Source organism: Pagrus major, chromosome 22 (assembly GCF_040436345.1).
Source record: "Pagrus major chromosome 22, Pma_NU_1.0".
NCBI lineage: Eukaryota > Metazoa > Chordata > Actinopteri > Spariformes > Sparidae > Pagrus > Pagrus major.
In genome coordinates, this window is record NC_133236.1 from 10011052 (window position 1) to 10027532 (window position 16481).

A 16481-nucleotide genomic window follows, 5' to 3' on the forward strand; every position below is an offset into this window, starting at 1 on the left:
AATAGAAAGACTTCAAAAGTGATGCAGGACAAGACTGAACGCTCTTCAATGTACATCAAGCTTCTTTAAATGAGATCAAATCAAAGACTATATGGAGTTATTATAACTGAGGTTCAGGAACTGGACCACGCCGCCCCTTCTCGCTGATCTGCCACCCAGGCCCAGCCAATCCAACCGCCTGCATCTCAACCAATTGCCTGAGTCTCATCAACCTAACCACCTTTGTTTCATTAACACAACCATCTACGTCAACCTGATTCAATCACCTGCAAACTCATAGAAGCATGCCTAACCAGTGTTCTCCCGTTCGTCTCAAGTTCTGATAACCCTCCCCCCCAGACCCTCTCCTTTTCACTATCCTCTCTCACAGGATCGCTGGCAGCCCAGCCTTTGACATCGCCATCCCATGGCAAGAAGATCCTCCAGACCAGACACCCAGGCCATTCCAGCACAGGAACCATGGGGGGATGATGAAGCCACGCCAACTAAGACGTGCGCCCATCGAGACGTACCCCCATTCTGAGTCTTGACCTCCCTGGTTCCCAGACGGTCGGGCCAATCGGCAAACCTACTCAAACCCCTCCCCCCTTTTTCCTTCATCCACCAACCTTGACCCCTTTTCCCTCGCCCAACAACCCCTAACCCCTTCTTATCCTTTCCTAATCTTCTACCAATTCAATAAACTACCTTAAACGTTAAACTGTGGCGTGGTCTTGTTAGTGAAATGGCTACAAGTGAGAATCTGTTTAACACATCAAGTTTTTTCTAAAACCTCCAAAAGATGATTTTATTTTTTCAACATAAAATGATGGTGTGAAGAAATGTTTAACAGCAGTGGACTTCTGTCAGAAGCAGTGGATTTCTGTGTTAGTTGATGTTGGCGTTGATACTGACAGAAGCAGAAGGTCCTCCAACATTTTCATAGTCCACTGTGTCTCCATCAGGATGCACCTGTGAAACACACAAAATGTTAAAAACTTCATCAAATGTGTTAAAATCCTGGCCACATTTTCCTCCTAGCTACAGTTACTGTCAGATCTGATCTTTACCTGACTGTCAGCTGGACCTGAACACCTCACTGTTCCGCTTCTTACAAATGGTGAGACCTTCACAGTTCACAAAACTCAGCTAAATGCTAAAAGTAACTAATAACTTGTGGCGGTACTGGCAGCAAATTGCTTACAGGCCAGCCCAACCTACATAAAGGTATAAACAAAAAACATGTAAATCTAGGGGAATGCCCAATATCCACTACTTGGACAATAAATTAATAAATAAATGCCTCTTCCGGGTATAATGAACAAATGCCTCTTCCGGGTATAATGAACAGATGCCTCTTCCGGGTATAATGAACAGATGCCTCTTCCGGGTATAATGAACAAATGCCTCTTCTGGGTATAACAAACAAATGCCTCCTACAAGCCACAGGGAAATAAAATGTCAATCTGAAGGTGTATAAGAAGAAAACCCAACAGGGCCTAAACAGACCAGAGTTTCTGGCTGACAATCTAAGGGGAATGATGGGTCAGTGACAGATTCAGAATGACGGTGAGAGCCATCTGTGTGTCATTCACCACCTCTTTTAAGCCTTCACAAAAAGGGTGTCATCGTACCATGATTGGCTGGGAGGGAAATGCCCCAAGCTGCTTCCACTCCTCAATCAGGAGTCAGTCTCCCCACCTGTGCACAGGTGATCTGAATCCCCTGCAATTAGTCATGAGGGATTTTGGAAAATCAGCCCAAAACAAAGAAAGACAGCAAGTCTCAAACAATGGGACCACTACCAACTGAAATGATATTGTATCATAACAAAATACCTATTTTGAACTTCTTAATTCCTATCCCTGATATAATAAATAAAAAAAGAAAACTAAAACTAAAAAACCTTTAAAACTAAAAGATTTTAGTTTTCCATCTCATCATTCCCATCTTGTCAAAAAGTGACGCTTTGGGATTGCGGCCGACCCGTCCTACAATCCCAAAGTGTCAGATTGGACCTTTAAAAGACAAAAACTAAACTGAAAACAGGATATCCACTCTGGAGACTGCCTGAGACTAAACTGCATTGAAAGCAAATGGTGAGAAATAATGAAACATCAAAAGAAAAATATAAACTATAATGATGATAATAATGAAAATGCTCACAGTGTTGTCATCAGGCGGTCTCTGGTTCCCTGGAAAATAAAGCACAGAGTAACAGTTCAGCTCTAAACTGACAGTTTGTGTTCATCAGTCCAAACAAATGTTGGTGTGAATTTTCTCACCTCGAGCTCTGATGAGAAGAACAGTAATCACAGTAATTAGGACGAGTTCGGCCACACGCAGAACCAACATGATGTAGTCGACAACAGAACAATCTGTACGAGCTGTGGAGCAGAAACATCATGTCAGAGAACAAAGTTATCATCAAACATCAGGAGCACAACACATGTGTTTACTCATGTTAGTGACGTGGCTCCGGGGATGGAAATGTCAGGCAAGATTGCATTTGAGATAAATTGGATACTTGTTAAAAATTAAAGAAACATGTTAGTGGTTAGTGGTGTTAAAATCTAATTCAAGTAAAATAAAAAGTCAAAGTTGTTTCTCATGTTAGAAACAGCATTTAAGCTGCAGCTTCCTGTTCTGTTCCAAATCATTTTGTGAAAAGAGAAGAGAATCACATCTGATCTTTAAAAGTGTTAAAACATTCATTGATAGTTTTAACGCAGGGCTACGTGACCGTGGGTTGCTTCCGTCATCCAGTCCATATGAATGTGAGGAACATTTCAAAATGCTGATTTGTCAACAGCCACTGTGTCGAGCATTTCAAAACATTCAACCATTTACTGTTGAAACAACAACAAACCAGAAAACAGAGAAACAAAGTGTCTTTACTGAGAATTCAGCGGTCAGAAAGAGAGAGAGACTACCTTGTACCGTCGCTATCCCGTTTCTCCCTGCCATGTCTCCGTTTGAGTTTTGTTGAATGCGACATGAAATAATAAAACAAAACAAATGGTGATGAGATACCTTGTGTTAACCTTCGAAAGAAACAACTTGAGAAATAATAATGTCTTTGAAGAGAGAGAGAGAGGGATTTTGTAGAAATGGATATATAGGATGTTGAGTCACTACCTTGTATATTTGATGGAGCATCAGTTCCAGGCACCGACTTGATGGTTCCTCCTTTTAAGACATATTCAGTTTTCAGTGTGCACAGTCGAACAGATGAACACAACTCAACAGACCGTTCAGTACAAAACGACTGAGTGCCGACAAAACAGGAAGTTAAATCGACAGAAAACCAAACCACGATGTTTTCCTAACCCTAACCAAACCTAAACAGACATAAACACACCACTGTGACACGAAAAAAGTGGAAAATTGAATCTGAGCTGCACATTTAAGTTGCAACATGAAGAAACATTCAGTTTAATTTATCTGTGGTTTTGCAGAAACGTACTCTGCTAACATTTATTCTGCCTATTGGCTTGGACTTGTCTCAAGGTACTGCTGACATTTTCTGTATTAAACAGAACACAATCTACCACTTAGTGCTTCCAGCGCCAAAACATGACCATAAAAATGTTGAATAATGCTGTGGTCACTGCTTTTTACTTCGGTCAGCATTATGTTTTTCCTTTAAGTTGTTGCAAATTAGTTGTACATAAACAGAGTTTTACTGAGACAGTGCTGCATATTCTTACCCTAGTAAAATTAACTTTATCGCTGTAATCACAAATATGGTATTGCTTCAGTTTGAAGAGAAAACATTATGATGTAAATACTCACGAGTGAAAACAATCAGTTGAACCATAGATTCTGGATGATGTCCTGAATTGAGTTGTGCACAGGTGTAGTAACCAGCATCGTCAAATGTGACCTTCTTTATGACCAGAGAACAGTCCACCGTAACACTCAGTCTGTACGATTTATCCTCAGGGTCACTGATATTCCGCCCACTACTGAGCAACTTATATTCATGGGTAATAAAGTGAGGACTGAAGAGCCACAAGATACCGTCACATTTGCCCTGATTGCCCATCACATTTCCACAAAGCATCGTGGCATCGTTTCCAATTTTGACATCAAGTTCGGACAATTGTACCGTCGCTGCTGTTAAAACAATGAGACAAAAGTAAGAGGAAGTAGCTTTCACATCAAGATTTAGTGTGAGGATGATTCTGGATCCAACAGAAGTTTGTTTTGTAATGTTTCTGGTATCTATTCTGTGTAAGTTCAACGAATCCTTACCTGTGAAATGAGGCAGCAGGATCAGAAACAATTGAACCCATCTGAATGTAACCATGGCGCACTGTCTCTTCTCAGATATCAGCTGTCAGAGTCTCTGAGCTGATGTGTCTTAAATGAAGTGATAAAGAATCGACTTCCTGTGATAAGAGGTGCGCCACTTCCTCATTTTGCCCAAGAAAACTAAAAAAGAAGGGTCAGTACGTCATCAATTCTTGCTTTGGGGCCAGACTGTGCTGACAGCTGTATTGAAGTCTATGGGAGATGTATGGAGAAACACACTAAAACCCAACATCAACGGGTAATCAAAGCACACAAGCCCCCGTGAAAAACTGTGTATCGTAGTGAACGGAGTGAATGATTCTTTGATCTCACTTGAATAGTGCCATTAATCACACACGTCAGTTTAAAAGATCATGGGTGTCCATGTTTCCCGAGCTGATGCACAGGGACGCCTTTTTATTGGCAGTCAGGAATACTACAGATGTTTTGAGGTTGTATAGGGCCTTTAATGGCAACAGGTAACGGGGAGAGAGACGTGATGACATACATACAGCAAAGGGCCACAGGTTGGAATTGAATCCAGGCTGCTGTGAGGACACAGTGTTTGTACATGGGGTGCACCAGATGCTAAAAGAGCTTACTTTTAATTCGAAATGCATTTACCATGAACGCTTCTGACAATGATTGGACGGGTAGAGAGATGTTCTGTTGCCTAATGCAGTGTTGTGTCATTTGGTCCGCAATCTTCTTAAGAACTTACAGCCATATGCCTTCTTTGGAAGTTATTGTGACGTTGTAAGACCCATAAAATGAAGTGGTTTGATTTTGCAAAAATACAGCAGCAGAGGAGGAAGCTGTGGTTGAGTGTCGAGTTTCAGACGAGTTCCCAGTCACAGACTATTTACCACATGGTTGATCTTACCTGATACATTACCTGATGCAGGTCATGTTACCTGAGGCTTTGATCTCATTGAGTACACCTATGTGGAAATGAGGCCTAACGTGCAACTTCTAAAGAAATTTAATAATTGGTATTTTAATGTGGTGTATGACATCATCGACCCAAGGCGATTGCCAAATGCAATGTTGTGTCATTCGACTGGCAGTCTTCTTCAGAACTTACAACCACCTACAGAAGCCCTGAAGGGCAAGTTAGATTTTTTCTGAGTCTAATCTTAATTATTTTCTCTCCTGTGTTTATGACTTGCGATCTGGTGGGGAAAAAAAATTCTTAATTTTTTTTGCTGTCTGTGAAAACGTGAAAAACATTTTCATGTGTGAAACAGAGTAAAAAATTATTCTTTTCAGTAATTTTTTTTTTTTATGTTCAAAAAATTGAGGGACTTGGTCCTGGTGTATCATTCCCCCCCCCCAAGATTGCAAGTCATATGCACAGGAGAGAAAACAATTTAGATCAGACTTAAAAAAATGGATCACCAGAAAAAAAGAGAAAATTCCCTCTTGCCCCTCAGGGCTTACATAGCCATCAGTTATTCTAAGGAAGTTCTTACGAAGGTGTAAGACTCATAAAATGATGTGGTGTGACTTTGCAAAAATACAGCAGCAGAAGAGGAAGCTGTGGTGGAGGTCAAGGAGGTGCTAATGTGTTTTCAGAGAGTTCCCAGTCACAGACTACATGACAGTAGCTCTATAGTGAGACACCAAAATGCAAATTTAGTGACAGAAAACTATTTTTGCATTTATGTAATCAGAGGAGTAGTTTTATAAAGAACAGTCGTTTTATTCATTCACATTCCCTTTAATTAACTAAACTACACTTTTCAAGATGTTTTACAGCTACATCTTTTGTTTTTTGTCTATAACGGGGCAAAGTCATTGCATGTAATAAAAACAGAAACAACACATAATAGGGGTAACCAATAGTTTAATATTTTTTTAATTTAGATATGAAATTCTTCATAAAATAAACATTTTTTTCCCAAATTGTGGCATGGACATGTGTCATTAAACATATTCTCATAACAGGAATGAAATCATTTTAAAACACTGCAATAAAATGGGCAGTTTTTGTTACAGTAATACAATTTTCCATTAACGTGACGTCACAGAGGTCAGGAAGCAAGATCCAGCAGCTGCTTGCATCCATAGAAACTATTCAAATAAAAAAAACATAAACACGTGGTACATACTGTCATCACAAGATCATCTTTGCCAAATTTCAACACAAACTGCACTCTTGGTATACATCAACGTGCTTTAAAAGTAGAAATGAAAAGGTCAAGAAGAGGTATGTGAAAGTTATGTGTGGAAATAAGTCCCCTTTAAAAAAACACAGAATACAGAAAGTAAGACTACGTCCACATGAAGCTGTACAACTTTTAAAACACAGTTTATGTGTAAAACCACAAATGTTTTCCCGTTTTGGTAAAAATCTCTGTCCACACTGAAACATCTGGATGAAAACAGCTTAATCTCTTCATCTTTGTACTGTTTTTATTTAGCAAAAGAAACTGCCAACACATCCAAGTCTTTAAACCTCTTTTCTGTCCCTTCCTGCGCTCTTGTGATCACCTATATTGTTTATATACAGATGTTTCACTGACATTTACTGACTGCATGTGCTTTATCTGTTTCTACTGCCAGACAATAGACTCAGCCTATAATATTAACTGGATCACAGCTCATAAATAGACATCTTAATGCGCTCTGGTTGAGTTGAAACGCCTCGTTTTGTCCTACAAACAGTCCAAAATCCAAACATGTTGTGTTTACAATGATGTAAAAAGGACAAAAGCAGCAAATCCTCACACTTTAAAAGCTAGAACCAGCAAATGTTTGGCATTTTTTGCTTGGACTCATGAAAATAGTTGCAGATTATCATCCTGGAAATCGACTTATTACTAGAGCTTGACCGATAGTGGACTTTTGAGGCTGATATTAGGGAGTAAAAAAAACTCTCTGCTATCGATAAATCAGCCAACATTGTTCTATTCTTGAAATATATACAGAAATACACACTTTTTTAAAATAATCTTGTCACAAAGATATGTATGTACTGAATCTTTTTCTGCATTATGTTGTGTAAAAAAGAAGAAGAAAAGCTTTCATATCGGCACGTATCGGACAACATATACGCCGATGCCGATATAACTATGATAGGCCAATATATCGGTCGAGCTCTACTAATTACTTGATCGACAACTCTAATCGTGACCTCTTCTGACAGAAACAGGTAAATTACAGCAGCTGTGTGTGTGATCGCCTACACTGAACTTTAAAATGACTGCTTACAGAAAAATGTAGGCCTCAATCAAACCAAATCAGACAACAAAACACCAGTCCTCCCATTCAGTAGAATGAGGGTGGCATGTTTAAGCTACGGCAGTATGGAACTCAGGATGTCCCAAAAAAACAAAAAACAAAAAATACAGCGGGCTGAAGCAAAAAGGTTGAAACAAAATCAACTTTGAAGAAAGATAATCTGAAGTCATGGGGCGATGGCCAATCACGGAACCTGGCGATCAGACTAGCAGCATGAATGACTAAAAACACAAAGAGTGTTTATCTTTTACATTTAGTCACTGAGTTTGGTCGTGTGCACCAGTTCAAAATACATGATAGGCCTCGCATCCTGGCTATTACCTCCACCAGGGAGGTTATTTTTTCCTGTGTCTGTTTGTAGGTAGATTTGTCAGCAGGGTTACACAAAAAATAAATGCATTTCCATGAAACTTGGACAGAGGATGGGTCTCAGCCCAGAATAGACCCCACTACTTTTGGTGTGGATCCAGAAAAAAGGGACAGGACGTGATAGGATGTTTCTCGACATTTTCGTTAATTTCTCAGGGAAATATGCATGGATCATGATGAAAAAAATCAGGTCTATTTCGTGGACAACCACCAGGACTGACATGCTAAACTACGAGTCCTACTTTGGCGAGACATGACCCACAGTACGACAGGTCATTCATGGGTGCACCCACAGCGACAATATGCTTTGCACCCTGGTTGTTTATCGATTCTGACAAACCGGCATGAAAGTAGCAAACGGGCCATGGAATTACATATGCACAACCCTGTGGTTAATCGCCGCCTCACCTGATTTGGTCTAAATGAGGCCGTAGAAATCTTCCTAACTTTACTGCCACACATTTCCCAACCATGGCTGGCCAGGCATACAACAATTCCAGTTTTCCCTGTTTACACTGAAACTCTCTGGAAATGTTTGTTTTTTAGTGTGAAGAACGCCGGCTCAGTGTGGACAGAAGGCGAGAAAAACATCATTATCAATGTACCTGGCTTATTGTGAACGTACTCTTAGTCAGTGCAATAGAGTTAAAAAAGAAAAAGCACTCAGCCTGGATGCTGGATACTGGCTTTCTGCAGCAGCTGGTTATAAGACTTTTCACACTGTCATCTTCTCTTCAGTTCGCTGAGGCTTCAGCAGCCTCACAGCATTTGGCATTCCACCGGCTGGACCCGTGTTCAGGGAAGGGTTAGGACTTATGCCACCAGCTGGTAAATTCTGACCGTGGCTTTTTGATTTGTCCGCTACCTGAGCCATTTTGAAAGGTAACCAGCCAGGATCTGGAAGTCCTCTCCTGTGCTCTGAGCTGGCTGGTGAATTCATCAAAGTGGCCGGTCAAGGTTTGGAACAAAATTAGATTTCCTGCCCTTCCCCATTTTTGCTTTTCAGTGCAAATCAGTAAGAAAAGTCTTTCTTTCGTCCACTGCGTCTCACACTGAAGGAGCTGTCACAAAGTGCCTCAGTTCGCAGGGGACTTTTTTTTTTTCTTTGTTTTTTCTTGGAAAAACTTCAGTAACAAAACTAGAATCTCAGTTAAAATAACAAAGAAAAATATACACAAATATATGTTCACAATATATTATGTACATTTACACAAGCTCTTTAAAAAGTCACTCAACACGAGGCTGCCCGTTCACTAAGAAAGTGCCGTCGTCACTTTACATAATGTAAACATGAGACGCTGATCGTGCTGCTGCTGGAAACGACCTCAAACTCCTCACATTAGTCTGCTCACAAATTCAATCACAGTAGTTGTATTTCATCTTTCTTCTGCCAACAGGAAGGCAGGAAATATCTAATACACAGCACGTCGGTCAGATCTCCAGCAACAACACGACGTCTCCAAAATGCTCACAAACGCAGGCAGCATGTTGAATCATGGGAAATTGTACTACAGTTAATAAAAACTCCCTAAATTGTATTGCAGTGTGTTAAAGGCCATTTTAAGACTTAATTTAAATTATCCAATTGTTGGCATTCATTGTGAATCAGATATCTGATAGGTCAGCTTCATGATGCGGTCAGGATTTATCCTGAACCTTCAGCAGCGACTTTAAGTGAACAGTCATTTGCTCTCGGCTTTGGTTGCCCTGATGAGGCTCGTCTTCTCCAACCCAGTGACTGGGTGGTTTGGGTAAGACACTGGGTGAGGGCGGCTCACTGAACTTAGCTCCGGCGTAAGCCTTGTCGCCATCTTTGAGGTATTCGGGCATGGCTTCAGCAGACAGTGTGTTCACGATCTTCATGTTGTTGGAGGCGTGGAGGGGTCTTTTCTGCTCTCGGATCGAGGTGGGCCTAGTGGGGCTGCTGTTGTCTTTCTTCTTTGTGGAGGGAGAAGCACCGGGGGTTTGGCTCTGCTTAGGTTTGTGGCTCCGTGTGATCCCGTTCTGGGTGACTGGATCATGTCTGGGCAGGTTGCGGGCAGGTTGGCCCCCTGCCTGCATTGTCCCTCGCTCCAATCTTCCACCTTTGGATTTCAGCAGCTAAGAAACAGAAACAAACCCTGATTAATTCAGCCATCTCGAAAAGACTACTGCTTTCATAATGGAAATCGGGGGCTTTTTTTTTTTTTACCTACATATTCAACATTTCTTCTTACATATTTACTTCAATGTCGCTGTAGTGTTTTAATGTTATTTTACTTTCAAGCATCCCATATGTGTGAGGGAGTGTGGGGTGGAAGAGGCCGAGTTGGTTACAAAATACAACTAAATGATAGTTATATTTGGTCTATTACTGGACAAATCAACAACATTCTTGGCCTTGGAAATTTATGTTTGACTCAAGGTCAACTCGCTTTAGTCAGAGTACTCAACTTAATCTCATGACCTTCATCAGTGGGTGGAGTTTGCTCAGTTGTCATGGAGATGGTGTCACTTAAATTCTTTTCAAGATAATTTTTAACCAAATACAGGACGGATTCTTTAACATTGCAGGTATGTGGTGGTATGAGGTCCGGTTCAGGGGTAGGTTTTATGTATGAATATAGTTACTTTGCCAATTTGCCAACAGGTGAGTGTAAGTTTAACGTAAACGGACACTATTAGGTTCAGTAGGTTTAAAGGTTTGTAACATACAACAACAAAAAGAAGTTAAATAATGAATAAATGAAATTAGATAAAATGTTTGTGGCAATTAAGTCACCACAAATTCAAATCAAAGACTATTTAAATAAAACCTAATATTTATAAAATTGAATTTAGGTCCTTTTAAGGACCTGCGGACAACCTGCTCCATGACAACTGAGTAAACTAAATCCACTGATCAAGTTATGAGGTTTAGTTGAATGCAGATACTAGTTGGTGAGTTAGGAATTTTGCATCAAAAACAAACAAAAAGACAGGCAACTAACTATAACACCACCCACAAAACTCATTATTTTTAAATGAAATGGAAATTCAAATTAAACAGCCTTGATTCAGGAAGGATATGTTTTTTTTTTGTATCTTTTAGTCATTAATATCAACAGTTCAATAAGCTTCTTAAAAAATGATGCCATTATTCTACAGTTAACTTAAAAATGCATTGTTTTCTGCCCTGCTCCAATCAGTTAGCACAGAACGCTAATGATATAGATATCACTTAAAAATTTCCTTCACGTGGTTCATAATTAATATATTTTCACACTGAATTCCAAAGTCTTTTTGTTATTGTCACACATGTTCTGCAGCAGGGTTGTCAGTGCATGTCTCACAAAAATTGTTACATAAACAAGGCTAGAAAAGACAAAAATCAATAATTATGTAATAAAGTTGAATACAATTACAACATCATAAAACATGTTTTGATTGCTGTGAACCCTGCACGGTTTACATCAGCTTCCTGTCCTTTTATACAGACACGCCTGTCAGCAGAGTGCAACCTGTCAGCAGAAAGAGCAAGACGGGCTCCTTCACCACAACTCTACTTTCGATTCTTCAAAACAAGGATTAGTAACTGCGTCATTTCAAATTGCCTCAGGCAGTACAGGCCATTTAAATCCACTTTGTTTCAAGAAACATGAACATTTTGTATCTTTTGATGAGACTTCATAACTACATAGCTTTAAAAAAAATATGGTAATACTAATGTAAATGGGCCTGCAACTAACTTATTTCACACCGCTGATTATTTTCTGAATTTACAGAAAAAATGTTTGGTCTATAAAATGACAGAAAATAGTGAAAAAAGTTGATCAATGTTTCCCAAAGCCCAAGATGATGTACTCAAATGTCTACAACCCAGAGGTAATCAGCTTTCTGTCATAGAGGAGTAAATAAACCAGGAAATATTCACACTAAACAATAACACATCTCACAAGCTGCTTAATGTACTACTAGTTGAACAGTTGACAACTAAGTGATTAGTCATTGCAGCTCCATATCTGAGAGGTGAAACTGTGTCACTTTTTCTTAAAGAATTACACTTGTGTAGTTTGGGGAAGACATTTTAATTAGAAGAGAAAGATCTTCATTGACTGATTTTTAATGTCTAAACAAACTAAAAACTAAACAAACTGACCTTAAAGAACATCACAGTTTTATTCTGTTTTACTTTGTTCACATGTGGCGGACCCTGCCACCTATCTAGCTTCAAACAGTGTTGTGGGACCTTATTTTCCTCTGAGAACAGCTTGTTTATTCACTTATGAAAAGATAAATATTTCTGAGTTTGTATTATTACCTCATTAACATTAAAATTCTGAGTTTAAATATTTCCTCCAAAACTACATAATGTCCCTTTAATAGATCTCTGTATTTAAGACATATTCTGGAATTATAACTTATTTCTGGCGATAATTTAGGCGATTCAACTCGTCAAAAACAAAAACCGGACGTCATATCAGGTTTAACCAGCCGCTTTCTGTGGCTATTCACTTAACAGATCAGCAGATAAAAGCAGGAAGTTACCTCTTTCTTGGCTCCCTGTTTGAGATGATGGAGGGTCAGTACAGTCTGTGTACCGGCTGGGAGCTCGGTACCGGGCTGAGCCGAGGGTTTGTTAGCAGACGCAGCTGTCAGAGTGTTGTTGTTGTTGTGGTCGGCCAGGCGGATGTTGGGGCTGCTTCTCGGGGGTTTCTGGTGATGCAGCGGCGCCGTCGACCGCAGCTTCCTGCCTCCTTTCTTCAGCAGCGCCTGCCTCGTCTTGTTCACCCCATCGCTGCTCGAAATCAGCGATATCGGGTTGTTGTTTTCGACGTTGCCGATGTTGGCTTCATCGCTGTGAGCCGGAGATCCGTCCAACATTTCTCTGAACTGGCGAAAACATAAACAAACTGTGAAATTCCTCCGCAGCGAAGTTGCTTTAGCTAACAACGTCACAAGCTAGCAGTTAGCTAAATGCGCTCCTTCTTCGCGAGTGGATAAAACGTCTTTTATCCAAGTCGCTCTCACGCAGAAAATATTACTTAACGAATATAACGTTGAATTGTCGTCTCAAAGGTTCCTGAGAGTAAACTTGAGGGATTTGAATTATTTCTGCTGCTAAAAGATAGATGGACGTCCCTTTCAGCGAGATGGCGTCGATGCCAGTGAGCTTGTTAAAGCAGAAGTAGCACAAATGCTAAATAAGCCAGAATAAAGATAATTATTTCCGGTGATGTATTTCAAAATAAGATACGTGCAGCGACGCATTACGGACTGCGGAAGATGCAGCACATCAGCATCCCTGCTCATGCACAGGACACTGTTTACTGTGGGGTCAGTGCGAAATCCATATTAAAAACAGGGGAATGAACAGATCTAGATAATTCACGTTTGTGTTGTGAAGCAATAAGGACAAGGGGTTTGTCTCCTACCTTGGTAGGAAAGTCATTTTGCAAGCAAGAATAATTCTTATTTTTCATTTTTGATTTTTAGACTCACTGCATGTTTAAAGTGGAGCCCAACCCATACTGGATTGTTCAATGCTGATACAGACATTAGGGATTTAAAAAAAAAATCCCAATAATTATGTATTGACTGTTATTCTTTAATACAAAGAACATATACATAATCAATGTACAATGTTGTAAATAATTGTTTCTTTATTATTATTATTATTATTATTATTATTATTATTATTATTATTATGATTATTATTACTGTTCTAATTGATGCTCTCTATTTTTGCTATCCCCTTTGCTGCTCTAATGATGCAAATTTCCCCGTTGTGGGACTAATAAAGGATTATCTTATCTCATTTTATAAATACACATTATTGCATGATCCCTCAAATGTGGTTATCAAACATATTGGACATAGATACGTACATAATAGAGGATATTTAATAGTTGAACAACAACCTTAATATAACAACCTGAGGAGAAATGGCTCGCAGAATCAGTAACTTCTTTTAAATCACTTCTTAAAACCCAATCTTACCATCCTTTACTGCTTTTATTTGTTATCTTTAATCTATATATTGTCCATTATTCATTTTACTGCCCACATTTTTTAAAATCTATTCTTAATTCCACTGATGTGATCTCATCTTCTTATCGTCCTATATTGATTTTATTCTTTCATGCCTTTTTCTTGTAATGACTCATATTGACTTTTTGTGTTCTAACATTTTCTGTTCCTCCTTCTTGTTTCAACTCACTTTAGACCCGGCTTTCTTGTGTTTGACTGTTGAGTGTTCATTCTATAATGTTGTCTCCTTGAGTTTCCTGCTTTTGTTTGATTGGCAAAACACTTTGTAAACTCTGTTTTTAAAAGGTGCTATATAAATAAAGTTTAGAATTATTCATTGTCCAAAATGACATCAGTGCACTGTCACAGTAAACTTCACTGGGGATTTAATAATTATAAATGACCCCCAGTGTCTTTTTTCTGCATTATATTTTGTAAAACACATTTTTTTATACCAGCACATATCAGACAACATACTGATAATCTTTGATAGGCCGGTATCGGCCGATAATAGTGGCTGATGTTAGCTGACCGGGGTACAGTTAACATCACTGGTGCCACTTTTCAGTATCTATCTGTGTGCTCTTAGTCATAGAAGAAGTATTCATCACTAACTTAAGGAAAGTATGTCTACCACGATGTTAAAATACCTTCTTATTAATAAAAGTACTTGGATGTGTGTGTATATATATGTATATACTGTATATATGTAAGTATATATATATATAAAATAAAATTACAATTAAAATGATTCATTATAATTTTCATAGGTGTTTTATGTGCTGATTCCAGTATTTTTAGAATTAGTATTTTTAAATTTGACAGTTTATCCTTGAATTTTACATGTGGTAATGTGGAGAAGGTTTTGAAAATTAGACTTCATTTTTATATTTTATTAAATATATATATGTATATATATACATATATATCGGGAAAACAAAGTTTCGTTATCTCGAGATCTCAGGAAAACGGCAGTTGTTATTTCGAGATAATAACTCGAGATCTCGAGAAAACAAATTAAATTAACTCGTTATCACAGGAAAACGGAGGAAATAAAATGTATGAATGCATGGCCCTTTAGGCCTTCCGTATATATATATATATATATATATATATATATATGTATATATATATATATATATATATATATATATATATATCTATATATATACATATACATATACACATATGTATATATATATATACATATATGTATATATATATATATATATATATATATATATATATATACATATATGTATATATATATCGAGTCATCGAGTTATTATCTCGAAATAACAACTGCCGTTTTCCCGAGATCTCGAGATAACGAAACTTTGTTTTCCCGAGATAACGATATAATTCATTTGAGATCTTGAAAAAACAAAACGATAGTGTAGTATATTAAATCATTGCAGGAAACAAAGTTTTGTTATCTCGAGATCTCGAGATAACGAAACTTTGTTTTCCCGAGATAACGATATAACTCATTCGAGATCTCGAGATAATGACTGTGATATGATAGGCCTGAGATTATGGAGACGCCCGGGACCTCGTAGCTGGTCAGCTATGTAGTTAACGACGACATCAGGCTCACTTCGATTGCGCCGCCGATATAGCTGAAGCCTTGCTAACCGTCTTTTTAGATTACGCACACTAATGTGTATATTATCTGTAATAGCAAGGCATAATGCTATTTCAGCCTGTGTCAGGCCTTGATTGAAAAGATATGTGACGCGGTGATCGATATGCTCCTGCTCCTCTATTAATTACTATTTAAGGCCTGACACAGGCTGAAATAGCATTATGCCTTGCTATTACAGATAATATATATATCTCGGGAAAACAAAGTTTCGTTATCTCGAGATCTTGGGAAAACGGCAGTTGTTATTTCGAGATAATAACTCGAGATCTCGAGAAAACAAATGAAATTAACTCGTTAAACCTTCTCCACACTACCACATGTAAAATTCAAGGAAAAACTGTCAAATTTAAAAATATTGATTCTAAAAATACTGGAATCAGCACATAAAACACCTATGATGTTTAAAAAAAAATTATAATGAATCATTTTAATTGTAATTTTATTTTATAGTAAAGTCTAGGTTGCTTAAACTACAAACTTGCCAGGAAAAAAAAACAGATGACATGTCCTGAGGGGTAATAATAAGTTATCTGTTAAAAATCATCACGCTCAATAAAGTGTTTAAATGTTTTGTATGTAAATATGAATTTACAAAGTAATAATATTAATCAGATAAATGTAGTGGAGTAAAAAGCATAAAGTTAATATTGTAGAGGATGCATAAAGCAGCAGTACCTCTATCACTGGTTGACATTGTTGTATCTTTGTCACGCTATTATTTTGTAGACAAACCATCTTAACTTCCGGTAGGACTCTGTTTAGCTTGATACATTTCTTCTTCCGGGAAAGTGTTTCCAGTAAGGGGCGGTGCGACTGCTCTCTTGTCAGGGACGTTCTGCCTTTTACTTGGTTGTACCTCTTGGGGCACAATTGTAACGTGAATAAATACAATAAAAACAGTTCAACTGTAATACAACTACTTATAATAATGAAACAAATGAAATCAAGCTTTCCTTCAGAC

At 38.3% G+C, this 16481-nt stretch overlaps 1 protein-coding gene across 1 annotated transcript; it reads right to left on the reverse strand.

Annotated features, from left to right (window-relative positions):
- Positions 1 to 6104: 6104 nt before the first annotated feature.
- Positions 6105 to 13035, reverse strand: LOC141018158 (uncharacterized). The gene is made up of 2 exons (XM_073493058.1): positions 12394 to 13035; positions 6105 to 9987 (listed from the first exon to the last, which is right to left on the reverse strand). Exons 1-2 carry the CDS (start codon positions 12727 to 12729, stop codon positions 9526 to 9528), a joined length of 798 nt encoding a protein of 265 aa, XP_073349159.1. The 5' UTR covers positions 12730 to 13035; the 3' UTR covers positions 6105 to 9525.
- Between the last annotated feature and the right edge of the window lie 3446 nt (positions 13036 to 16481).

Coding starts and splice junctions, on each gene's coding strand:
- LOC141018158 (XM_073493058.1), bottom strand. CDS start 12,729: ATGTTGGACGGATCTCCGGCTCACAGCGATGAAGCCAACATCGGCAAC. Junction 9,988..12,393: donor AACAGGGAGCCAAGAAAGAG/GTAACTTCCTGC, acceptor TCTGTTTCTTAG/CTGCTGAAATCCAAAGGTGG.